Below are 24320 nucleotides of genomic sequence, written 5' to 3' on the forward strand. Positions count from 1 at the left end.
AAGGACACTTTAGCTGGGTACACTATTCTTGGTTGATAGTTGTTTGTCTTTAGGGCATAGCATACATCATTCCAGGCTCTTCTTGCTTTAATTGTCTCAGCTGAGAAATCTGAGGTGATTCTAATTGGTTTCCCTTTATAGGTGACTGATCTTTTCTGCTTGACAGCTTTAAGGATCTTTTCGTTGGTCTGAATTGATCCTGTGGGGATTATAATGTGACGGTGGGATGTCCTGTTCTGGTCTGGTCTATTTGGAGTTCTAAAAGCTTTTTGTATCTGAATAGGCCTATCTTTTTGCCTGTTTGGGAAGTTCTCTGCTAGGATCCTGTTAAACAAATTTCCCAGACCATTAACTTCTGTCTCTAGGTGCTCCTCTACACCCATTATCCTCAGATTAGCCCTTCTGATAGTGTCTTCCAAATGTTGGATAGATCTATCATATTTCTTGGATTTGTCTTGGTGGTTGTATGTTCTTTCTCTGCCATCTGCAGGATGAAGATGTCTGCTCTTGTCAGTTCTTGCTGGTGTTGAGTAGAATCCACTTGCCTGCTGTGTGTGGCGCCTTTGTCCTGGACTCTCTGTGTTGTAGATATGGTGGCTATGGCTGGCGGCCGCCGCCACCGTCGCCGCCCCACCACTGCTGCCGCTGCAGCCACGGCCGGCAAGTGCTCAGATCTGTTTATTTGCCTGGATTTTCCCTCTCTGACCAAATTCTCTGTACTGCCATGGCACACTTGGTAAAATTCTCTGGCCTAGGACTGTTCACTGGAACACTAAAACTGCTTTCTAAGCAAGAGCTTGTTTAGCCTCCAGCTTCTCCTCTGCCATCTTCCCGGAAGTTCTTCATTGGCTTTTTTTTTTTTTTTTTTTGGCCGTGGGGCTTGAACTCTGGGCCTGGGCACTGTCCCTCAGCTCTTCAGCTCAAGGCGAGCATTCTACCACTTGAGCTACAGCGCCACTTCCGGTTTTCTGGTGGTTTATTGGAGATAGGAGTCTCACGGTCTCTCCTCCCCGGGCTGGCTTTGAACCGCGATTCTCAGATCCCAGCCTCCTGAGTAGCTAGGATTACAGGCGTGAGCCACAAGCACCCGGCTTTTCATTGGCTTTTTAAAAAAATCCGAATGCTATGATCTTGCACATACTAAGTATATATATATAAATGCAAATCATATTGTGCTTAATATTGGTTTATGGCCTAGGCAGTCAGAATCCATGCCTATAATTCTAGCTAGTCAAGAGGCACACGTTGGGAGGATTTCATGCATAAGAAGGTTGAAAGATCCCCAACTCAATCCAAAAAAAGGTGGCCATGATGGTTTGTACTTGTCATTCTAGATATTAGAGAAATATAAATAGGAAGATCTTGATCCAGCCTAACTGGGCATAAATATGAGACACTATTTTTTTTTTTTGCTAGTCCTGGGGCTTGAACTCAGGGCCTGGGTGCTATCCCTGAGCTTCTCTGTGCTCAAGGCTAGTGCTCTATCACTTGAGCCTCAGCACCACTTCCAGCTTTTTCTGTTTATGTTGTACTGAGGAATCAAACTGGGGCTTCATGCATGCTAGGCAAACACTCTACCACTAAGCCATATTCCCAGCCTGAGATACTATTCTTTTTTTTAAATCCTAAAGCAAAAAGCTAGAGGTGTGCCTCAACCATAGAACACCTGCCCAGTAACTTTAAGGCTCTGAGTTCAAACTCCAGTAATACACAATACACTATTTCTAAATGTTCATTGCTGATTTTTGTGCATTTTATTTTTATTTAAATCATTAATATATTTTTGTGTTCGTTTTGACAACTTCATCGCATGATTTCAATTTGTCTTAAGTGCTTTGTGTTTCATTCTGTTTCTCTTCTGTAGTGCATATTTTTTCTTACTCAATTTTTCCCCATAGAAAATTTTGTGCTTTATTATTTTTTATTTTGACAAGCATTCTAGAATTAGCTTTTGACATAACTTACCAAAATCTTTACTTCCCCAAAAATTAGAGCATTTAAAACCTTATCTAAAAAACACCATTCCAGTTGTTTATTATATGCAGCTATCCTATTGTTATAAGGAAATATTTTACCATTTTTTGAGCTCTACAAAACACTATAATTTTTATTTTATAATAACCACTGTTTCAATTTAATCACATCTACATTTGGTGAGAGACAGCATGTCTTTAGCAGAAGTTGGGTGATATGGGGAAAATGAATCAAGCATCAAAGTATGATCATGAATTTTACGCAGCCTGAGCATTCAGTTTTCTTCAGTAGTGGTCAAGAGAGGAGTCATATCAAATCTCAAATCCAGCCAGAGCTGATCTTCAATTTGACACTGGCAGCGCAAGAAAATATTCTAGGGTTACTGAGTTATAATTATACCTATAAGAATCACACATCACTATAAATATAGCAAATGTGATTTTTATCTGTGATATAAAAAGAGTCTTAGGTGGAGTTTTACTATACTTTTTAACAGACTGGAGAAAGTAATGAGAGAGTCCTACCTTGTGTGTATTAGGGTGAAAAATCAGGAAGGATATCTGAAATAATCATTGAAGTGTTCAAAAATATATTGAGTCTGGAAACAGGATTGGGGAGGTGTGCCTGAAGTTAATGAAATATATAAGGTCCTTATAACTAAAGTACCAATTCAGAATGGGAGTTTATAAAAATCAAGAAAAATATGATTGTTGAATATAAATGTAGAATACTACCTTAGAGTGAAATGGATATATTGAAAGTGGCTAGAATATGGGATGGGGTGTAACTCATTGGTAGAGTTTTTGCTTAGCATTCCTGGGTTCTATCCCTAGCACTATAAAACAAAACAAAATACCCTAGAATAACTCAAAAATACTTCTGGTAAGTAATGCAATTCAGATATAGATTATTAGATGATATTAAAATAACTTTAAACTTTGTAGGCACAATCATATTATGATAATATAAAAATTTCCATACTTTGTAGTAATACTCAGAATTATTTGGGGTTGAAATGAAACATGTCAGGAATTTGCTTTAAAATACTGTAATAACAGAGAAAGAGAAAAAAGAATGAGAAACCAAAGCAGTGCCAAAATATTGAAAGCTATCGAATATAGTCCATATGAGTACTTTATACTATTTGCTTTACTTTAGTCTAATTTTTGTTTTGATAGCTAAAATAATATCAAGGGTCATCTGCACAAAAACTATGACAATGAGTTAGTGCTGGAAAAGAGCTTAAAGTGATCTTTAGCTAAAAGTACTGTTATCAGTTAGTGCATAGAGTCCAATCACTCTGGAATCATGGTTCTAAAGAGATCACTAAGGTACTGTCCATGCACATTTATTAGAGTAAATACTTTTTCAAGTTATAGCTGTGGTTTCTAATTTAGCCAATCTAATTTTATTTGATCAATCCATTTTAAATGGTCCTGCAACCCCATCAGAGAGTGATCTTACACCAAAAGGGCAAGAGAGATAATTGCACTGGCTTTCTCAACTGACTGTTAGTTCTCTAATTATACACTTTTCCCCAGTGAGGCTGTGACCCTCTCAAATACCACTCCAAGTGACTTAAAAGGAAAAGCAATTTCAAGGCTTAAACTTTTAAAGATGTTTTTGTTTTACTTACTTAAAAACACAACATTTTTTATGCACTGGAAAAAACACATTGAAATGATATGTTGAGAGTGATTTCCCTTTATTTTTTTCAGTGAGTATTCCAGGAGCTGAACTGATTAGTGTTCTGGGAGCTTGGACTGAAATATATTATTCTTTGTTTTTGCATTTGACCTCCTGATTTTATTGTCTTCATAAGGAAAGTTGTAACTTAGTCCTTGTGATTATATTATAACAAAAATTCAAGGTTAGATCTCATTGTGTTCATAACAAGATATAGAGCTTAGAACTGGATCACTTGCCTCTTTCTTATCTCTGCCATGTTCAAAATGCTTACATCTCTTTTTAAATTTATTATTATTACTTACCTATTTGTTTTTGCCCATGCTGGGGCTTGAACTCAGGGCTTGGGCTCTGTCCCTGATCCTCTTTGTGCTCAATGCTTGCTTGCAACCGTTTTCCTCAGATTTCCGGCCCCTGAGTAGATAGGATTATAGGCATGAGCCAGCAGCACTGGGCTATTTTGTTACTATTAAGGTGATGTACAGAGGGGTTACAGTTTCATAAATCAGGTAATGAGTACATTTCTTTTTGGGCAATGTCACCCCTTCCTTTGCTCTCTCTCATCCCCCAATCCCTGTCCAAATTTGTACAGTTCATTTCAACATTGTGTCCACTGAGTACCACTGCTGAACTTATTCTCCTGCTCACATCTCTTAATAGCCAGCATTCTGTTTGATCTGCATCTGGGCTCAGCACATTCGAGTCTCAGAATAATTTTCTTTGTAGTCTTAACTTGTTTCCCAAAGATTGGCTTAGTCGGATCACTGTAGCCACTCTGCTTCCTGTCATAAAGACATTTTCCCAGGCATACAGAGAAACTGCCCTTGTACTTTGTGAGGTTGGTGCTTGCCACACTTCCAGAAATTTTGGTGGGTTTTAGGAACATTAACCATGACTGTGAGCAGCCTAGCTGTACCAAAAAATGGTGGAATCATTTTCTTGTGTTTATATATATTAGAAAATAGAGGTAACATTGTTTTGATTACTATCAAAGTCATTGTATGACTAAGGATACATCTAAATGGTAGGTGAGGCAATGGCTTCAATTCCTAGCTATAAAAGATGAAAAAAAAAGGCAATCAAAACTCATGAAAAACTAAATGCATGTGTATAATTGAAGTAATTTTGGAATGGACATCATATTTAACATAAAAATATAAAATCATTTAGTAATGATGGAAAGAAAATAATTGTGTGTTTATGCTGGTCATGGGGCTTGAACTCAGGGCCTAGATGCTGTCCCTGATCTTTTTTGCTCAAATGTAGCACTCTACCACTTAAACCACAGCTCTACTTCTGGCTTCCTGGTAATTGGATATAAGAGTCTCACATACTGTCCTGCCCAGGCTGGATACTTAGATGTCAGCTTCCTGAATAGCTAAGATTACAGGCATGACCCACTGGTGCCAGCTTACAAGGGAAATATTTTTAAAAAATCTTTTTAACTGGCCAATTTTAATGCAGAACAGGGTTTCTGCCAATATTTTCAGGGGATTTTTTTAAAACTGGTACAAGTCCTCAAAAGAGACTATTTTCAAGTTGAATCTTAAACAATTACTTCTCAAAAATACAATTTTTTGAATCTTTTAATATGCTAGTGGTAGTATAGAGTAGTAGGTAGATTAGATAGAGTAGTGGGTAGATTAAGTTTACAAAGAATGAAGACTGAATATTTGTAAGGGGAAACAAAGGAGGAGGCAACAATGCTTGATAAGAAATGTACTCATTACCTTGCTTATATAATTGTAACCCCTCTGTACGGTATTTTCACAATAAAAAAAAGACTGAATATTTGGAGTTAAATCACAACCTGAACTTTTAGTTTAATTATCACATTGATTATTTAGTAAATTAAGTGAATTAGAAATTAATGTTCTTTTTTTTTTTTTTTGTCGGCCGTGGGGCTTGAACTCTGGGCCTGGGTGCTGTCCCTCAGCTCTTCAGCTCAAGGCGAGCGCTCTACCACTTGAGCTACAGCACCACTTCCGAAATTAATGTTCTTTAAAAGTCACCTAGTATAAATTATTATGGTACTGCTACTCAAATACAGTTTGATGATCTTGGTAATATATATACTTCAATGATATATAGTTTTTAATCTCAATGTAAAAAACTTATATACACAATTACATAAGACAATACTTTAAACAAGTTTCTTTTATTGACCATAAATAATCAGGCAGTAATATTTTCCTTGTCATGCTCATTAAAATAACTCACTGTTGAATTATAGTTACCAAATATCTGAAATTATATTTTTAAGATATATACATTTTATTATTTGATATTAGCTGAAAGTATGCTCTCATACTGAGGCAGGATAGAGGAGGCTACAGGGAAATTGAAATGAAAAAAAATGTATTAACAGACTAGACTAAGGGATTAAAACAAAACCAGGAAGCAAAACTGAAACATCAGAACAGCAAGTGCTCCTCCTATTACGTCACTCTTCCATTTACCTTCCTTCTCCCATCATGCCATCCCTTCTAGATGTTAAGTTACAAGAACAGACAAACATAAAGGACCTACCTGTATCTGCCTTCTAAACTGCAAACTCTTAAGAAAGGAGACAGAAAACTTTATATATACTAAAATATACATATACTAATCTACATGTTTTTTTTTAAAGGTCCTGTTGTGGGGAATAGATTCATCCTAAACCCATTGTCTCCATGCTTGGTAATTTAGCAAAGTGATTTGGAATTGCTAGATAATATCACCAGAAGGGGCTCAACAAGAAATCCCCCAGAATACTATACAGAAGAAAGACTGTTCGGAGTCATCTTCACTCCCAGTTTCTGCTGTGAAGTACAGATGTTTATCCTTTCCTTCTTTTCCACTTCTTCCTACTCTATCTTTTTTTTTTTTGTCAGTTGTGGGGCTTGAACTCAGGGCCTGAGCACTGTCCCTGAGCTCTTCTGCTTTATGACTTTGAGCCACAGTGCCACTTCTGGTTTTCTGGTGTTAATTGAAGATGTGTCTCACAGGGACTTTTCAGCCAGGGCTGACTTTGAGCCCTGATCCTCAGCAGCTAGGATCTCATCCTCCTGTATATTCAAAGTCAACCCAAGCAAGAAACTCTGAGATGCCAATTAACTACCGAAAAGCCGCAGTAGAACTGTGGCTCAAGTGGTTGAACACTAGCCTTGAGCAAAAAAAAGTCAGGGACAGCGCTCAGGCCCAAAGTTCAAGCCCCAGGACTGGCACAAACAGACAAAAAAGCAAGTCTCTCAGATAAAGTTTAACATGGATTTCCTTTCGTAAAATAAGATAAAGTAGGGAAATTGGGCACTGGTGGTTCAGGCCTGTAATCCTTGCTACTCAGGAGGCTGAGATATTGAGGATTTCACCTGGCTCCAGGTTTTCTTTTTTTGTGAGACCCTCCCCCCAATGCTTTTTGTCCCATATCTTAAATTCCTATGATTTGTATGGATATTTGGAAATGTGGGACATACCTTCTCTTTATCCTTGCCTTCTCTCCACTAACAATTCCTATACCTGCTGTTTGCATAAGGGCATCAAAAGCATCATTCAGTTCTGTAAACATAGTGCTCTTGTTTTGAAAGAGAGAATCTGACTTAGAAAATTAACTTTTTGTTTCAGACATCACAAATAAAGTAGTAACAATTGCAAAGAAACCTCAATGAAATTAGTTATTTGAGATTAAATTTATATTGTACACACAAATTTCATATTTTGTTTTTTTGGAAAATTTTGGTTCATCAACTATAAGAAAATGCTTTATCTTTCAAACTTAAAAGATCTTGTTCAAATGAAGACATAAGAAAATAACATTTTTCATATGGACATTTGTCATTGGAGTAAGGAATTGCTTGTTAAAGTAAATTGTGATCTGTGTCATATGAAAACAAGCAATTTAGGAAAAACAAGGCAATAATGCCACCTGGGGGCTTTTTAGGGAGATCACAGTTCACTAAAGCTAATAATTGTATAGGGTAATATAGAATTATTCATTTGTACATTAGAACAATGATTTTTGTTTATTTTTCTCTTCATATTGATTGTAGTGATTACACAGAGGAATACCGTTTAATATATTATCCTTGTATGTGTGTGTGTGTGTGTGTATATACTGTTTCTGGGGCTTGAACTCAAGAGTCTGGATGCTGTTACTGAGCTTTTTTTGCTCAAGGCTAATGTTCTGCCACTTGAGCCACAGCTCTGCTTCTGGCTTTTTTGATGATTAATTGGAGATACAAGTCTCATGGGCCTTCTTTCTCCAGATGGCTTCAAACTGTGGTTTTCAGATCTCTAGGCTTAGAGGCTTGAGCCACCTCAGCCCAGTTAATCCTTTTTTTTTTTTTTTTTACAATCTGCATTATAGAGATTTTTCTTTCTTATAACCAATCATTTTTCCTTTTAAGAGACAGGGAATGTACAGCATAAAATACATAAAATGTCATGCTATTTATGAGATGCAGTAGGACCATAGAGTCAAACCAAAAAAGAATGACCTTAAAAAGATAAATTCTAGGATGGATCTATAGCATTGAAAAATGGTCCCTTCTCTCCCCACCACCCCCTGCTGCCACCTCAGCCTCGATTTTTCCCTGCTAACTTAAAAACTCAGAGTGATCACAGAGTCATCTTAGGGAGGTAGCACTTGAGAGTTGGGCATAATACAACATGCTCTTTTTAAGGAGTTCACTGGCTTTCAGTATTTAATAGTCTTCCCTGAATGCCTATTGTTTGCTGAATATTATTAGAAAAAAAAGCCTTTTGTGCTGGCAGAAAATTAGTATATACAGTACTCAAGATAAAAAAAATATATAGGGTCTGACAGTGTCTATCAGTATTTTGTGATGATTTGTTTTGTTCTGTAACAAAATGGTACTTAAGCATTCTAGGAGGCATTTGGGCTGTCTTACTTTATATCTTTTCCATTTGGATGTTTTAAAATCTGTATTAAACAGTGTCATATTTATTTCTGCTAATATTTATTAGCCTGGTAGAAATGTTCAATGTTCAAATGTTTGATAAATCAAATTTTAGAATTTCCTAGTTGTCAAAATAGAAGAAAATCATATTAATGATAGAAAAAAATTGAAAATAGGCAGTCATTAGAGATCTGGGGAATGAAGGATTTGGCCTGTGATTTGCAGCCTGACTCTGATGCCAGATTGTACACAGGTTCAGATACTAAATGTGGTCAACTTGCTACTACAGTATTCAAGCAAGATTACATCTATATTTTCAGGTAACTGGTTACTGTGGCATCTGGTAGAAGTTCTTTCAACAATTTATGTTTGTATTATTTAAAGATGAAGATCTGTCAATTAGCTGTAGATTATTTGAACTGAATGACAATTCTACTGGCAGAAACTCTTAGTGATTCCCCAGTATGCATGTATGGTGTTAGCAGTAGAGGTTTTGGCAATTGATAGCTCAGAATAGAGGCTGCATTTCCCAGCTCCCCTTGAAATAAAAGTAAGTTCTGGTCAATTGGTTCTAAATGGAAAGTATCCTAGGGTAACTTCTGAAAACCATAATATATATATATATATATATATATATATATTGTAAAGATACTATATAGAGAGGTTACCGTTACATGAGTAAGATAATGAGTACATTTCCTATTGAACATTGTTACCCCTTTGTTTTTCCCCTATTATCCCTTCCTTCCCCACCTTCCCAACTCCTCCCTCCCCCCACCACTATGCCCCAAAGTTGTAAAGTTTGTTTTCAACATAGCATCTTGTACATCTTGTTGTTACAATGGGTCAACCTGGGAAGGTGGCTCAGAGGTAGAGCGCTTGCCTTGCATGCATGAGGCCCTGGGTTCGATTCCTCAGCACCACATAAGCAAAAAGAAAAAAGCCAGAAGTGGCGCTGTGGCTCAAGTGGTAGAGCGCTAGCCTTGAGCTGAAAAACTTAGGGACAGCGCCCAGGCCCAGAGTTCAGGCCCCACGACTGGACCCAACCAATGCCCCCTCCCCTCAAAAAAAACAACCATGGGTCAACCTGCATCCTTGTTTCACCATTTGTTATTTCCCTTCCTCTCCCTAAATTAGAAAAAAAATGTATATACAAGATGCAGGGCACCGGAATCAAATACAGTAAAAACGGGTTATACAAAAAAAATCACATAGTATATTATATATACATTAAAAACAATAGCAAGAAAGATAAAACCTCTTTTGTCCCTATCTTGGGGTTCACTTTGCTTAGCAGCATCTTATATGGTCATATGTGCATACCTTTTGACCTTTTCTGCTTGTCCTAGACCTATACTAGTTATTGAAATAAGGGAAATTATGGGACCTATGTTTCTTTGGGCTTGGCTTACTTCACTTAATATAATTTTTCCATGTCTTTCTATTTCCTAATAATGCACAATGTCATTCTTTCTGATGGAGGCATAGAACTAATTCCATTGTGTGTGCATGCATAGCTATCTATTGATCTATCTCTGTCTATCACATTTTCTTTATCCATTCATCTACTAAGGGTCATCTGTGTTGGTTCCATACCTTAGCTATGGTAAATAATGCGATAAACATAGTTGTGTTGGTAGCTTTAATTTTTTTGGGGGGGTCTGGTCGTGGGCCCTGAACTCTGGGCCTGGGCGCTGTCCCTCAGCTCTTCAGCTCAAGGCTAGCACTCTACCACTTGAGCCACAGTGCCACTTCCGGCTTTTTTCTTTTTTCTTATGTGGTGCTGAGGAATCGAACCCAGGGCCTCATGCATGCAAGGCAAGCACTCTACCACTGAGCCACCTTCCCAGCCCTGTGTTGGTAGCTTTAGTATGGCCTTGTTTGTGATCTTTTGGGTAAATGCCCAGAAATGGGATTGCTGGGTCATAGGGGAGCTCTATCTGTACTCTTTTGAGGAACCTCCATACTGCTTTCCAGAGTGGTTGTTTACACTTCCACCAACAATGCAATAGGGTTCCCTTTTGGCCACATCCCCTCCAGCATCTGTGATTATAGCCATTCTAACTGGGGGTGAGGTGGAATCTCAATATTGTTTTGATTTGCATTTCTTTTATGGCTAGAGAAGTTAACCATTTCTTCATGTGTCTATTGCCATTCTTATTTCTTCTTCAGAGAAGTCTCTCTTTAAAACTTGAGTCCACTTATCAATTGGGCAGTTGTTTCTTTGAGGATTTGTTGTTGGGGGGATTTACTTTTTTGAGTTTCAAGTATATTTTAGATATGAGACCCTTGTTTGTTGTATGGCTAGTGAAGATCTTCTCCCAATCCATGGGCTTTCTATTGATCTTGCTAGCTATATCCTTTGCCATGCAGAAGCTCTGCAGTTTCATGCAATCCCATTTATCTAACTTTTCTTTGATTTGTTGTGTTTCTGGGTCTTTATTAAGAAAGTTTTGGCCTGTGCCAAAGAGCCCTAGAACTTCTCCTATTCCTTCCTGTAATGTTTCCAGGATGTCTGCTTTGACTCCAAGGTCTTTGATCCATTTGGAGTTGATTCTGGTAGGGTGATATATAAGGATCTAGCTTTAGTTTTCTACAGGTGTTTGACCAATTTGCCAGCACCATTTACTGAAGAGGCTGTCTTTCTTCCATTCTATATTTTTAGCTCCCTCATCGAAGATCTGTGGGTCTCTGGGTTCATTTCTGGGTCTTTAGTTCTATTCCATTTGTCCTCAGGTCTATTCTTGTGCCAGTTCCAAGCTGTTTTGATTACTGTGGCTTTGTAGTAGAGTTTGAAATTTGGTATTGACATTCCTCCAGCACTGTTCTTTCTGCTAAGGATTTTTTTCTATTTGGGGTCTTTTATTGTTCCATATGAATTTTGGGGCTGCTTCTTCTATTTCATTGAAGAATGAGATTGGGATATTGATAGGTTTCACATTGAATATGTAGATAGCCTTTGTCAGTATTGCCATTTTCATGATGCTAATCATCCCAATCCAGGAGCATGGGAGGTTTTTCCACTTCCTTAGTTCTGCTTTGATTTCCTTTTTCAGGTTTTTAAAGTTTTCATCGTAGAGGTCCTTCACTTCTTTAGTTAACTCCTAAGTTGTTTTTTTTTTGGGGGGGGTGGGACTATTACAAAAGGAGTTTTCAGCCGCCCTCTTCTTGTTATTGGCATAGAGAAAAGCCATTGATTTTTGAGGGTTAATTTTATACCCTGCTACTTTGCCAAAGTTTCGAATCAACTTCAGTAGCTTGAGAGTGGAGTTCATGGGGTTGAGTGCAAAATCATGTCATCTGCAAAGTGGGAGAGTTTTACTTCATCTTTCCCTATTTGGATCCCCTTTATGTTTGTATCTTATTGCTCTAGCTTGGCATTCAAATACTAAATTGAAGAGAAGTGGAGAGAGTGGCCATCTTGTCTCATTCCTAAATTTAGGGGAAATGGCTTTAGCTTTTCACCATTAAATATAATGCTGGCTGTAGTTTTGTCATACACAGCCTTTATTATATTGAGGAATGTTCCATGGATTTCTAGTTTTTCCAGAGCTTTAATCATAAAGGGGTGTTGGATCTTGTCAAATGCTTTTTGTACATCTATTGAGATAATCATGTGGTTCTTATCCTTGCTCTTTTTGATGTGATGAATTATATTATTTGATTATGAACTGAATCCTGTTTAATCATAGTGTATGAGTTTTTTGATTGTGAAATGAATCCTGTTTAATCATAGTGTATGATTTTTTTTGATGAGTTGTTGAAGTCGATTGGCCAAAATTTTGTTGAGAAGTTTTGCATCAATATTCATCAAAGAAATGGGTCTATAATTCTCTTTCTTTGATGCATCCTTGTCTAGTATTGGGATGGGGTTATGATGGCTTAATAGAAAGAGTTTGGTAGTGAGTTTTCACTTTCAATTTCATTGAAGAGTTGGAGTAGTATTTGTGTGAATTCTGCTTTGAAGGCCTTGTAGAATTCAGCTGTAAATCCATTCGGTCCTGGTATTTTTTTTGGGTGGGTGGGCTCTTATTGCTGTTTCTATTTTGATGTTTGATATGGGTCTTTTAAGTTGATTTAAATCATCTTGATTTAGTTTGGGCATGTCAATATTTGCTAGAAATTCATCCATTTTTTCCAGATTCTCAAATTTATTAGTATAAAGGTTTGAGAAGTATTCCCTTATAATGTTCTGAATCTTGTTTGTTTCTGTGGTGATACTTTCATTCTCATCTTTGAGTTTGTTTATTTGGGTGTGTTCTCTTCTTTTTCTGGTAAGATTCTCTAAGCCTGTCAATTTTGCTGACTTTTTCAAAGAACCAACTATTTTGTTTATTCTATTTTTTTGGACTCTAATTCATTTAATTCTAATTTAATTTTAATTATTTCTTTCCATCTACTGGATTGGGGTTTAGCTTGTTGCTCTTTTTCAAGGAGCATCAGGTGCCTAGTTAAATTGTTGGTTTCAGATCTCTCCAATTTGTTGATGTAGGAACTCAGAGCTATAAACTTACCTCTGAGTACTGCCTTTTATGTGTCCCATAGAAGCTGGTAATTTGTGTGTTCATTTTTGTTGAATATCATGAACATTTGAATGTCTTTTCTAATCTTTTCCATGACCCACTGGTGGTTCAACAGTAGGTTGTTCAGCATCCATGCGTTACAGAATTTTCTTTGTGGTGGCTTTTGGTGATGAATTCTAATTTTATTCCCTTGTGGTCTGAGAGAATTCAGGGCTTAATTTCTGAATTTGGACCAATTTGCTTTGTGACCTAAAATGGTCATCTAAAATGGAGAATGTTCCATGTGTTGCTGAGAAGAACATATGTTCTGATGCTGCTGGGTGAAATATTCAGTAGATGTCTGTTAAGTCTAGTTGTTTAGATCTGAGGTTTCTCTGTTGAGTTTTTTCCCAGTTGATCTATCAATCGGGGGATAGTGTTGTGTTAAAGTCCCCAACAATTAATGTCTTTGGATCTATGTGAGATTTTAGGAAAAGTAGTGTTTCTTGGACAAATTTGGATGCTCTGTTACTTGGTGAATAGGTATTCAGATTGTAATATCCTCCTGAAGGAGAGATCCCTTAATTAATATATAATGACCTACTTTATCTCTTCTTGCTAATTTTAATTTGAAGTCTATTTTATCTGATATTAAGATTGCAACTACCACCGTTAATGGGGGTCGTTTTCTTGGTAGATTTTATTCCAGCCTTTCACTTTCAAAATATGTTTGTTTTTGTGGGCAAGGTATATTTCTTGAAGGCAGCAGATAGGATCTTGCTTTTTGATTCCACTAGACAATCTATGTAGCTTAATTAGAGAGTTAAGGCCATTAATATTGAGAGTTAGGACTGAGAGGTGCTTGGTAGTTCCTGCCATTTTATCCACCTTCTTGGGGGCTGTGCCAACTAGGTTCTTCCTATGATTCTTGGATTCTGTGTTTGGAGGCTGTTTCTTGGCCTTTATCATGCTCTTGTTCATTTTCAATGTAGAGGACATCTTTAAGTATCTTTTGTAGTGATGGTTTGGTAGAGAAATAGTTTTAATTTTTCTTTGCTGTAGAAGATTTTTTATTTGTCCCTCCATTATGAAGGAGAGTTTAGCTGAGTACAGTATTCTTGGTTGATAGTTGTTTGTCTTTAGGGTGTGGCATACACCCTAGGCTCTTGCTTTCCAGGTCTCTGCTGAGAAATCTGAAGTTATTCTGATTGGTTTCCCTTGATAGGTGATTGATCTTTCTCCCCGACAGCTTTAAAGATCCTTTCCTTGGTCTCTATTGATCCTGCGTGGATTACAATGTGACAGTGGGATGTCCTGTTGTGGTCTGGTCTATTTGGAGTTCTATAGGCCTTTTGTATCTGAATGGGCCTATCTTTTTGCATGTTTGGAAAGTTCTCTGTTAGGATCCTGTTAAATAAATTTCCTAGACCTTTAGCTTCTGTCTCTAGGCACTCCTCTATACCCATTAGCCTTAAATTAGGCCTTCTGATGGTGTCTTCTATATGTTGAATATATCTATCGTATTTCTTGGATTTGTCTTGAATGCTTGTTTATTCTTTCTGTATAATGTCTAGGCTATCTTCAATCCAGAGATTTGATCTGCATGGTCTAACATACTGTCAAGACTGTCTACTTTTTTTTTGTTGTTTCTGTTCCTTTTAATTGGTCAGATCGGATGGTTTTAAATTCTTTGTTGGTGCTTTGTTTTATATCTTCTATGGACTTCTTTACCTCCTTAATTTGGTTTTCAGTGTTCATTCTCAAATCCCTTAGTTCATTGGTTACAGTTTCATTGGACTCCCTTTCCTTCTGCTGGGCTTCATTCAGCATTCCCTTTGTTGCCTCCATGGATTCCTCCAGCTTTCTGTTTGTGGATTCCATGAATGCCTCTATTAATCTTTGTTTATTCTCATTCCACTAACTCAATTCTTCTATTAATCTTTGATTAGCCTCCTCACACTCACGAAATTCCTGTGTTAATCTTTAGTTAGCCTCATCACACTCACACATTTCCCTATCATGCTCACACAGAGTCCTTTGCAGGCTTTCATTCAGCATGTTTACCAGTAATGTTTGTAAAGCATTTTGGGAACTCTCCTCTGGATTATTCATTAACAGTTCTGTTGACTGATTATCATGAGCAGGAGTTGAGATACCTGGAGTTACCTTTTTTCTTGTGTTTCTCTGGCTTGTTATACCCATTTGAGTATGAAAGCAAAACCAGTTCCGTGCTAGAACACTATTTTAAGGCAAGCATCAACCAGAGCCCTGTAGTTGCAGGTTGTTTGATGCAATCAAAATGAGTACAGATACAATCTAGTTCAACAGATACACTCTTGTTCAACAATAAACAACTAGGAATCAATGGACTAAGAAAATAAAAGAAGGAATCAGCAGACAAGAAATTGATAGGTTTAGGGAGAATTGTGAGGAGAAAATAAGATTAGAGGAATGTGGGGAGGGAAAAGGAGAGATGGAAGATGAATAAGACCTAAATTCAGAGAGAAGGAAAGCATAAAAGGAAAGAAGAGAGATAAAGAAAAATGAAAAATAAAAAAATTAAACACTTAAAAAATTATATAAGCCGGGCATCGGTGGCTCACGCCTGTAATCCTAACTACTCAGGAGGCTGAGATCTGAGGATCGAGGTTCAAAGCCAGCCCGGGCAGGAAAGCCCGTAAGACTCTTATTGCCAATAAGCTGCCAGAAAACCAGAAGTGGTGCTGTGGCTCAAGCAGTAGAGTGCTTGCCTTGAGCTGACGAGTGCAGGCACAGCCCCCAAGCCCAGAGTTCAAGTCCTACAACTGACAAAAAAAATTATATAAGTATAAAGAAATAATACTACAATTAAAGGAGTTAAGGCTGAGAGTTTGTGAATTGAGTAATCAATATCTGAATTAAGTATTCACACAATGAAGGATAAGGTCTAATAATTGAAGATGGGTATATATCTAGGAAGGAGCAGAACAGTAATTAAGTAAAGCAACAAAAGGACCAAAAGGGAAAAGAATAAAAAGAGAATTAAAAAAAATAAAAATGATGAAAAATGAAAACAATTTTTTAAAAAATATTTAAAAATTAGGTAGAAAAAAGAGTTCTTCAATTTCTTTTGGGAGTGGGGGGGGCAGAATCTGTCTGTAACCAGTCTCTTGGTGGAGTCTCTGGTTTGTTTGTGGTGGTTGGTTTTCCTGTGGCTTGATTGGCTTCTTCAATCAGTTTGTTTGAGCAGACAGAATGAAGCTCTGCCTTACTAGGGACTTTATGACCCTCCTCCCAGGCTAGTTCAGTGGGAGGGTGATCTGTTTTGAGTATCACAAAAGAGGGAGATGGCTGTTTCCTCTAGCTTGGAGTTGCTGTGATGGGGCTAGGTTGTGGGTAGGGTTCCTGTCAGCAATCAGTAGCTGTGAAAAACATTTTATTTATTTATTTATTTAATCAGTCATGGGGCTTAAACTCTGGGCCTGGGCACTGTCCCTGAGCAATTCAACTCAAGGCAAGCACTCTGCCACCTGAGCCATAGTGCGCCAGGCCACTTTCGGTTTTCTAAGTGGTTTATTAGAGATAAGAGTCTCAAGGACTTTCCTGTTTGGGTTGGCTTTGAACCACAATCCTCAGATCTCAGCCTCCTGAGTAGCTAGGATTATAGGCGTGCCCCACTAGTGCCCAGCTTGAAAAACATTCTTAAAGAGACAAATTGCACACATCATTTGTCTCTTTCACCCCTTTATCTATCGTGCTGTCTGAACTAAGATACTGCTATCTTAGACCATAATAGAGAAGCCAGATGGAGTAAAGCTAAATAGGAAGAACTAGGTCCCTTGATACTGTGGAGTGTTAAAAAGTCCTAGACCATTTTCCTGAGAAAGAAGTTAGCTTCTATTATGATACTCTTACTCTAGGTGTCTATAACTTGCAGCAGAATCTAATATCAATTCATATAATTACCATGGAGAATTTGTTTCTTGGCTCTATATTGCTACTAAAAATGTATTTGTAAGGCCAAGCATGCTGGTACTTATCTGTAATCCTAGCAGTAGAATACAGAGGCAAGGTGATCATGGGTTTGAGGCCAGCCTAGTCTACATAGTGAGTTTGAGATTAACCTGAGTTATATACTACTTTTGTCTCAAAAGAATATTAAAGTTTAAAAAGTTTTAAAGTTAACTTTTATACAATTTGTCCACGTGTATCTACATTTTTTTGTTTGTTTTTGTCAGTTGTAGAGCTTAAACTCATGGCCTGGGCATTGTCTCTGAGCCTCTTTGTGTTCAAGGCTAGCATTTGAGCCACAGTGCCACTTCCAGATTTTTAGTAGTTAATTGGAGATAAGAGTCTCACAGGGGAGTTCTCTGCCCAGGCCAACTTTGAACAGCAATCCTCAGATCTCAGCCTCCTGATTATAGGTGTGAGCCACTGGCACATGGCTATATCATGTTATTTTTTATTTTATATTTTTTACCTATCTTTGGGCTTGAACTCTGGACCTGGGCATTGTCCCTTAATTTTCATGTTCAAGGCTAGTGATCTACCACTTGAACTACAGCTTACAGACTTTCCTGCCTGAGCTGCCTTTGAACAGCCATCCTCAAATCTCAGCCTTCTGAGTAGGTAGGATTACCAGTGTGAACCACCAATACCTGGCTTATCATATTAATTTTATTAATTTTCTCAGATTAGTTGCATTAGAAGACTTTTAGTTACATACAGTTAATAGAAATATAAATAATAAACATGAAAACAAACAAACTGAGAGGATAAACAGGGAAGTTAAAGTTAAAAAATATTTAAAGGGTCAGAATCAGACATGTGAAGCAAAAACTGAAGGCAAAACAAAACAAAACAACCAATAGCAAGCTCCCCTCCCATTACCTATTAGGTATTTAGTTACAAGGATCAGATACAAACAAGGGCTGTTTGCATTGGTCTTCCCCTTGAGATGTTAAGAAGTTGCAAGCTCTTCCACTCATGGCTAAAGCAGCAAAAATCTCACACATTGTCCCTGTGTTTTCAGGGGCTGGGAAGGTGGCTCAGTGGTAGAGCGCTTTGCTGCATGAGGCCCTGGGTTCAACTCCCTCCTCGGCACCACATAAGCAAAAAGAAAAAAAGCCATAAGTGTCGCTGTGGCTTAAGTGGTAGAGTGCTAGCCTTGAGCTGAAGAGCTGAGGGACAGTGCCCAGGCCCAGAGTTCAGGCCCCACAACTGGACCCAAAAAATAAAAAATAAAAATAGGTTGTATTTTCATGATTTAGAATAACAAAGAGCACCCATTTTAGCCACCTGTCTAAGGGCCTGTCATTTGAAATCTCCCAGCTCAGAAAGTGTAAGGGCAGCCAGGCATTGGTAGCTCATTCCTGTAATCCTAGCTACTCAAGAGGCTGAGATCTGTGGATACCAGTTCGAAGCCAGCCTGGCCAGGAAAATCTGGAAGATTATTATCTCCAATAAAACTGAGAAGAACAGAGAAGTGGTGCAGTGGCTCAAAGTGGTAGAGCCCTATCCCTGAGTGTAAAAGTTCAGGGACAGCATCCAGGCCCTGAGTTCAAGCCCCATGAACAACACAGCAACAGTAAAAACAAAAGAAAGTATAAAGGCCACAAATAACCCACCAGTTTGAGTCATTACTCACATTTCCTATGTGAGAGCAGGAAGTGTTTCTTGCTAAAAGTTCTACCCTTGTGAGGTTCTAATTTTTGTGACACACCTTGAAGTATTTTTTACATGTGGATCTCAAGTTCCTGTGATTGTGTATAGAAACTGGGAGGCTAAGGGAACCCTAATCTGTAACTAAAATGCAAAGTAAAACAAATTATCTTTCATCTATTAGTAGACTTTTGTTTTTTGAGACAAGGTTTCACTATGTAGCACAAACTGGCCTTGAACTCATTATGTAGCCCAAACTGGCTTCAGAATCCTGATCCTCCTGCCCCTCTACCTCTTAAGTTCAGGAATCCCAAATATGTACCACCACAGCCAGTTTCTTAGCAATTTTTTTCCCAATGTTCATAACAGATAAAGGAAACTGGCATGTCCTTTCATTGCTGTGGCAACATAAATTAGAAATAATTTAGAAATGTATATCAGGAACCATGAGAATATATTTGACTTTTCATCTAACAGTCCATTTCTAGAAAATAGTTCTAAAGAAATAATTGTAAATACTGAAATGTTACAGGTACACAAATATTGAGCATTGAAACCTTATTAATAATGGTGCTGACAGGTTGGTAGCAGTCTAAAGGTCCAGCATAGGGATTGGCAAATATAGTCTAATCAGATAAATGGTCATTGAAAATAGACAGATATCATTTTGATGCTGCCTAGAAGATTGGATTATTTTTCTCTACACATTAAAGAATTAAAAAGCAGGAAAGTGTTTAAATAAATCTATTCAAAAAGGAAAGGAAAGACCTAGAAGAAAGTATCAAGAGGAGTCCAATGGAGTCCTCTCAGAGGATGGTTTGTATAGTACAGGATTCCTCACTTAAGTTTTGAACTGATTGCTTGATGGCTTGTACAGAGACTGCCAAGTACCTTTTCACTGATTGAGCAGACACCCAGAAGTGTTTGAGCAGGAGTCAGAGGCACCGTAGGCACAACAAACGTCCGAATGGGACATACGTTATCAGCAATGTGCTCACATTTCCTCTTTCTCATCAATTCATGTATTCACACGAATTTTTGCTTATACACAGTGGCATCTCAAAAAATATATATGAAATATGAGTGTCTACTATATTCCAGAGTTTGTGGATAGACACAGTCTTTGTTCTAATGGATCTATAGCCTTGTGGGAAAGACAAATAATTAAATAACTACATTACGGTTAGTTCCATACAGTAAGCCCACCTTATTTGTGGATTTATTATATATGGTTTTGATCAAGCATGGTCTAAATAAATAAATATCCAAAGAAATCTCAGAAACAAGATTTAAATTCCTGATTTACATTATGCAGCTCCGTGGATGTGGAGAAGCTCTCCATCTGGCCCACATTGTCATCAGTTACGTTTAAATTGTTGTGTAATCTGCTGAGTATGGCTGCTCTGAAGTGAATGACACGTAAAAAGCAAGCCCCAAGGGAAGGTTGCTTGAAAGGTAGCATGTCTTTTATGGAAGTTGGGTGACGCTATGGGAAAGATGAATTGGTTCACACTATTTGAGGTAAAAAACATGAAATATGATTTTGTTTTGGTGCGCATTATTTGTGAGTTGTACAATAGTAACTTTTGTGACATAATGTTTTCAAGTCCTGGATGCTCAGCCCTATGTGTAGGGTATTCGTACAACATAGGTTTAGAGTACAGAACTTCATGTGTCCTGAGCATTCATGACTTTTCTTCAAAGGCATCTCTGGCACTATATACCCTCAGATACTGTCTACTTTAAGGAAAGAAAAATGATTCTATAAAAGCAAAAAGCAAGATAACTTGGACTAGACCGGGATATGAACTAATTAAAAATATAGCTTATAACTAAGAATGGAGAAAAAAAGTTCATGAAGACTAGATAGAATGCTGAATATTGACATGGAAAATGTTTAGGTCATTGTAATCAGAAAGAGTACAGAAATGAATCTACCAGATGATGATGTGTAGAAGTAAATAAACAGCAAAAGAGATTAGAAAATGCTAATCACAATCCTAAGAATGATTTAAAAGTTGGGATAATTTTAGGTGACCTTTGTATTTCCCAATTTTCTATAATGTACTACAGTTACCTGTGAAAAATAATTTTAATTTTAAAGAACTAAATTGTACTTATAAACTGATTTGTTAAATGATAACTACTTTATACAACTGTTTAAAGATAATAAAAATGTAATAATAAAAGAAATGCTTTTCTCTTAGAGAAAAATAAAACCAAAGTATAATCCATTGACCCTAAAAGTGTAAAGAATAAAAAACTTGAGGATCTTATAGAAATACAAGGAGGAAAATAAATGTTCGATTCAGCAGTCATTAAAAGAGAAAATTCTAGAGAGTCACAGTGGCCCATATTTGTAATCTCAGATACTGGGGAGGCAGAGATGCAGATGATCAAGCTTTGAGGCCAGCCTGAGTATAAATGTGAGGCCTTATCTGAAAAACAACTAAAGTTGAAAGGACTGGATGCATGGCTTTGGTGGTAGAGTGCCTGTCTAGCAAGTATATGGATCGGAGTTCAAACTTAAGTATTACAAAAAAAGGATAAGGAAAATCTGTGGATCTATAGTGTAAAATCAAGTGAAAAGAAAACTATTTTGATTTTTTATATTTTGAGATCTTCTATAAATGAGGAAGCTAGAAAAATAAATTGTGCTTGTGAACATTTAAAAAGCAGATTTAAAATATGGGTAATACTATGCAGAAATAATTAACAATTAAAATTATTAGATTAATTGTACAGGAGCTTTCATTGTGATATTTTGTACATGCATATAATATGCTTTGATCAAATCCATCCATCTGTATAACTCTTCCTTAGCCTTCCTTCCTCCTCTTTCTTCCTTTTAAACAATTTTTAGTGAGTTTCATTGTTTTCATACATGTCTATAATGTAACTGGTCACATGTACCACTTATCACCAACTTCTCCCTCACTTGGAACAGTTTTACTCCCCAACAATCTTCTTTTTCAATCATGTCATATTAGATTAGTAGTTTTGGATATTGTTTTATTAAAATATATTTAATATTTTATAAAGAAAAAATGACTACATAGCTTTTTGTAGCATTGATTTAGAAAAAACTTGGATGACTTCTCCATGTCATGTCAGATACAAGATACAAAATCACTTTTGTATCTTGTCTGTAGGGAGGAAGGAGACAAATGGATGAATGAGGAATAGTGATTTAGTTCCCAAGGAAAACTGTGCTAATTGGGAGGAAGAGAACCATTTCAAGATCTGTGGCTATGGGGATGTATCCAGACAGTTGTGAATCTTCTCTGCTGCTATTTTTTTTTTTTTCTGTCAGTCATGAAGCTTGAACTCTGAGCCTGAGCATTGTCCTTCAGCTCTTCAGCTCAAGGTAAACTCTCTACCACTTGAATCACAGCACCACTTCTGGTTTTCTGGTGGTTAATTGGAGATAAGAGTCTCACAGCCTTTCCTGCCTGGGCTGGCTTTGAACCACCATCCTTAGATGTCAGCCTCCTGAGTAGCTAGGATTACAAGCATGAGCCACCAGCACCCTGCTCTGCTGCTGTTTTATCTTGAAAGAAGAAATGACAGTGTAGATGTTTTAATTTTTTTTTTTTTGTTGGTCGTGGAGCTTGAACTCTGGGCCTGGGCACTGTTTCTCAGCTCTTCAGCTCAAGGTAAACTCTCTACCACTTGAATCACAGCACCACTTCTGGTTTTCTGGTGGTTAATTGGAGATAAGAGTCTCACAGCCTTTCCTGCCTGGGCTGGCTTTGAACCACCATCCTTAGATGTCAGCCTCCTGAGTAGCTAGGATTACAAGCATGAGCCACCAGCACCCTGCTTGCCTTGGTTATTCTTTAAAAAAAATTGTTATTGTAGAGTTGATATACAGAGGGGTTACAGTTTGAGTATATTTCTTTTTAAATCATGTCTTCCTCCCCCCCCCCGTTTTCTCCCAAATTTTCCCACTCATCCCCACCCACAAGTTCATTTTCCACAGTGTCTAGTGAGTGTCTATGTTATATTTGTTCACCTTTTTTGCATTTTTTGTGCTTTGCATTACCCTTTCAAATACAAACAACCAAGACAAAAGAAGAAAAAACAAGACAATAGCAATGACAACTAAAAAGTCTCGTTTCCTTTTCTTAGAGTACATTTCATAAAATATTATATGATCATATGCACATAGCTATTGAGCCTTTGGCACTCCTGTGCATCCTTTGGCCTCAGTGTGTGAATGTCTAGAGTCAAAATGTTCATGTCCCGCCGGGTGCTGGTGGCTCATGCCTGTAATCCTAGCTACTCAGGAGGCTGAGATCTGAGAATCACGGTTCAAAGCCAGCCCAGGCAGGAAAGACCGTGAGACTCCTATCTCCAATAAACCACTAGAAACCCGGAAGTGGCGCTGTAGCTCAAGTGGTAGAGCGCTCGCCTTGAGCTGAAGAGCTGAGGGACAGCGCCCAGGCCCAGAGTTCAAGCCCCATGACCGACAAAAAAAAAAAAAATTCATGTCCCAATGTATATGTGTGTGTGTATACACATATACACACATATATGCCCATATTTTAATCATTTAGTGTGTTTATTGGTCAATTTATAGGCACATTCTAGTTACCACAAATGAGAGAAACCATGCAGGGGTTGAAACTTCCTAAGTAAAGATCTAGAATCACAACAAATCAAAGAAAGACTGGATAAATGGGATTGCATCAAACTGCAGAGTGTCTGCATGGCAAAGGACATAGCTATCAAGATAAATAGCCTATAGAATGAAAGAAGACCTTAATTAGCTATGCATCAGACAAAGGCCCCATATCCAAAATATACATAGAGTTCAAAAAATATCCCCCCCAAAACAACTCAACAGTCAAATCAATAAATTGACTAAAGACTTAAAGAGAGACTTCTAAGAGGAAGAAGTAAGAATGGCCAAGAGATACATGAAGAAGTATTCAACATCTCTGTCCATAAAAGAAATGCAAATCAAAGCAAGGTTGAGATTTTACCTCACTCCAGATAGAATGGCAATTTTCAAGAAAACTAACAATAACAAATGCTGGTAGTATAGAGTCCTTTTGGGAACTCTATTACATTGTTGGTGGGAATGTAAACTTGTTGAACCACTCTGGAAAGCAGTATGGAGGTTCCTTAAAAGACTTAACATAGAGCTCCCCTATGACCCAGCAGTCTCCTGAGAATTTATCCAAACAAGCATAAACAACGCAACACTAAAGTCACCAGCACAGTCATGCACTTTGCAATATTGTTTACCATAGCCAAGATATGCAATCAACCCAAATGCCTGTCCGTGTCCAAATGGATCAAGAAAAGGTGGTATATGTACATAATGGAATTCTACTCATCCATCAGAAAGAATGATATTGTACCATTCATAAGGAAATTAGTAAGACTTGGAAAATATTATATTCAGTGAAATAAACAAGAGCCAAAGAAACATAGAATTCAACTTTTCACTGGCAAGTGCCCATTCTTACAGAGGGCCACTCACTAGGAAAACACTGGAATGTATGAGTTAGATCCAGGAATCTACAAATTTTCATTAAGCAGATTATGACAGAAGTAGAAAAGTGTAAGGATTGAAGAGAAGGTATGTCATGTCTCTCTCTCACCCTAAGTA

The 24320-nt window shown here is 37.5% G+C and overlaps 1 protein-coding gene across 1 annotated transcript in view; it reads left to right on the forward strand.

Annotated features, from left to right (window-relative positions):
- Positions 1–590: 590 nt before the first annotated feature.
- Positions 591–24320, forward strand: part of Wdr41 (WD repeat domain 41) — an 81273-nt gene continuing 57543 nt past the window's right edge. The window contains exons 1-2 of the mRNA XM_013015821.1: positions 591–660; positions 4407–4498. Coding sequence (XP_012871275.1) covers positions 591–660; positions 4407–4498 — 162 coding nt within the window. The remainder of the gene's footprint in view (positions 661–4406; positions 4499–24320) is intronic.

Source organism: Dipodomys ordii, unplaced genomic scaffold (genome assembly GCF_000151885.1).
Source record: "Dipodomys ordii isolate 6190 unplaced genomic scaffold, Dord_2.0 Scaffold28, whole genome shotgun sequence".
NCBI lineage: Eukaryota > Metazoa > Chordata > Mammalia > Rodentia > Heteromyidae > Dipodomys > Dipodomys ordii.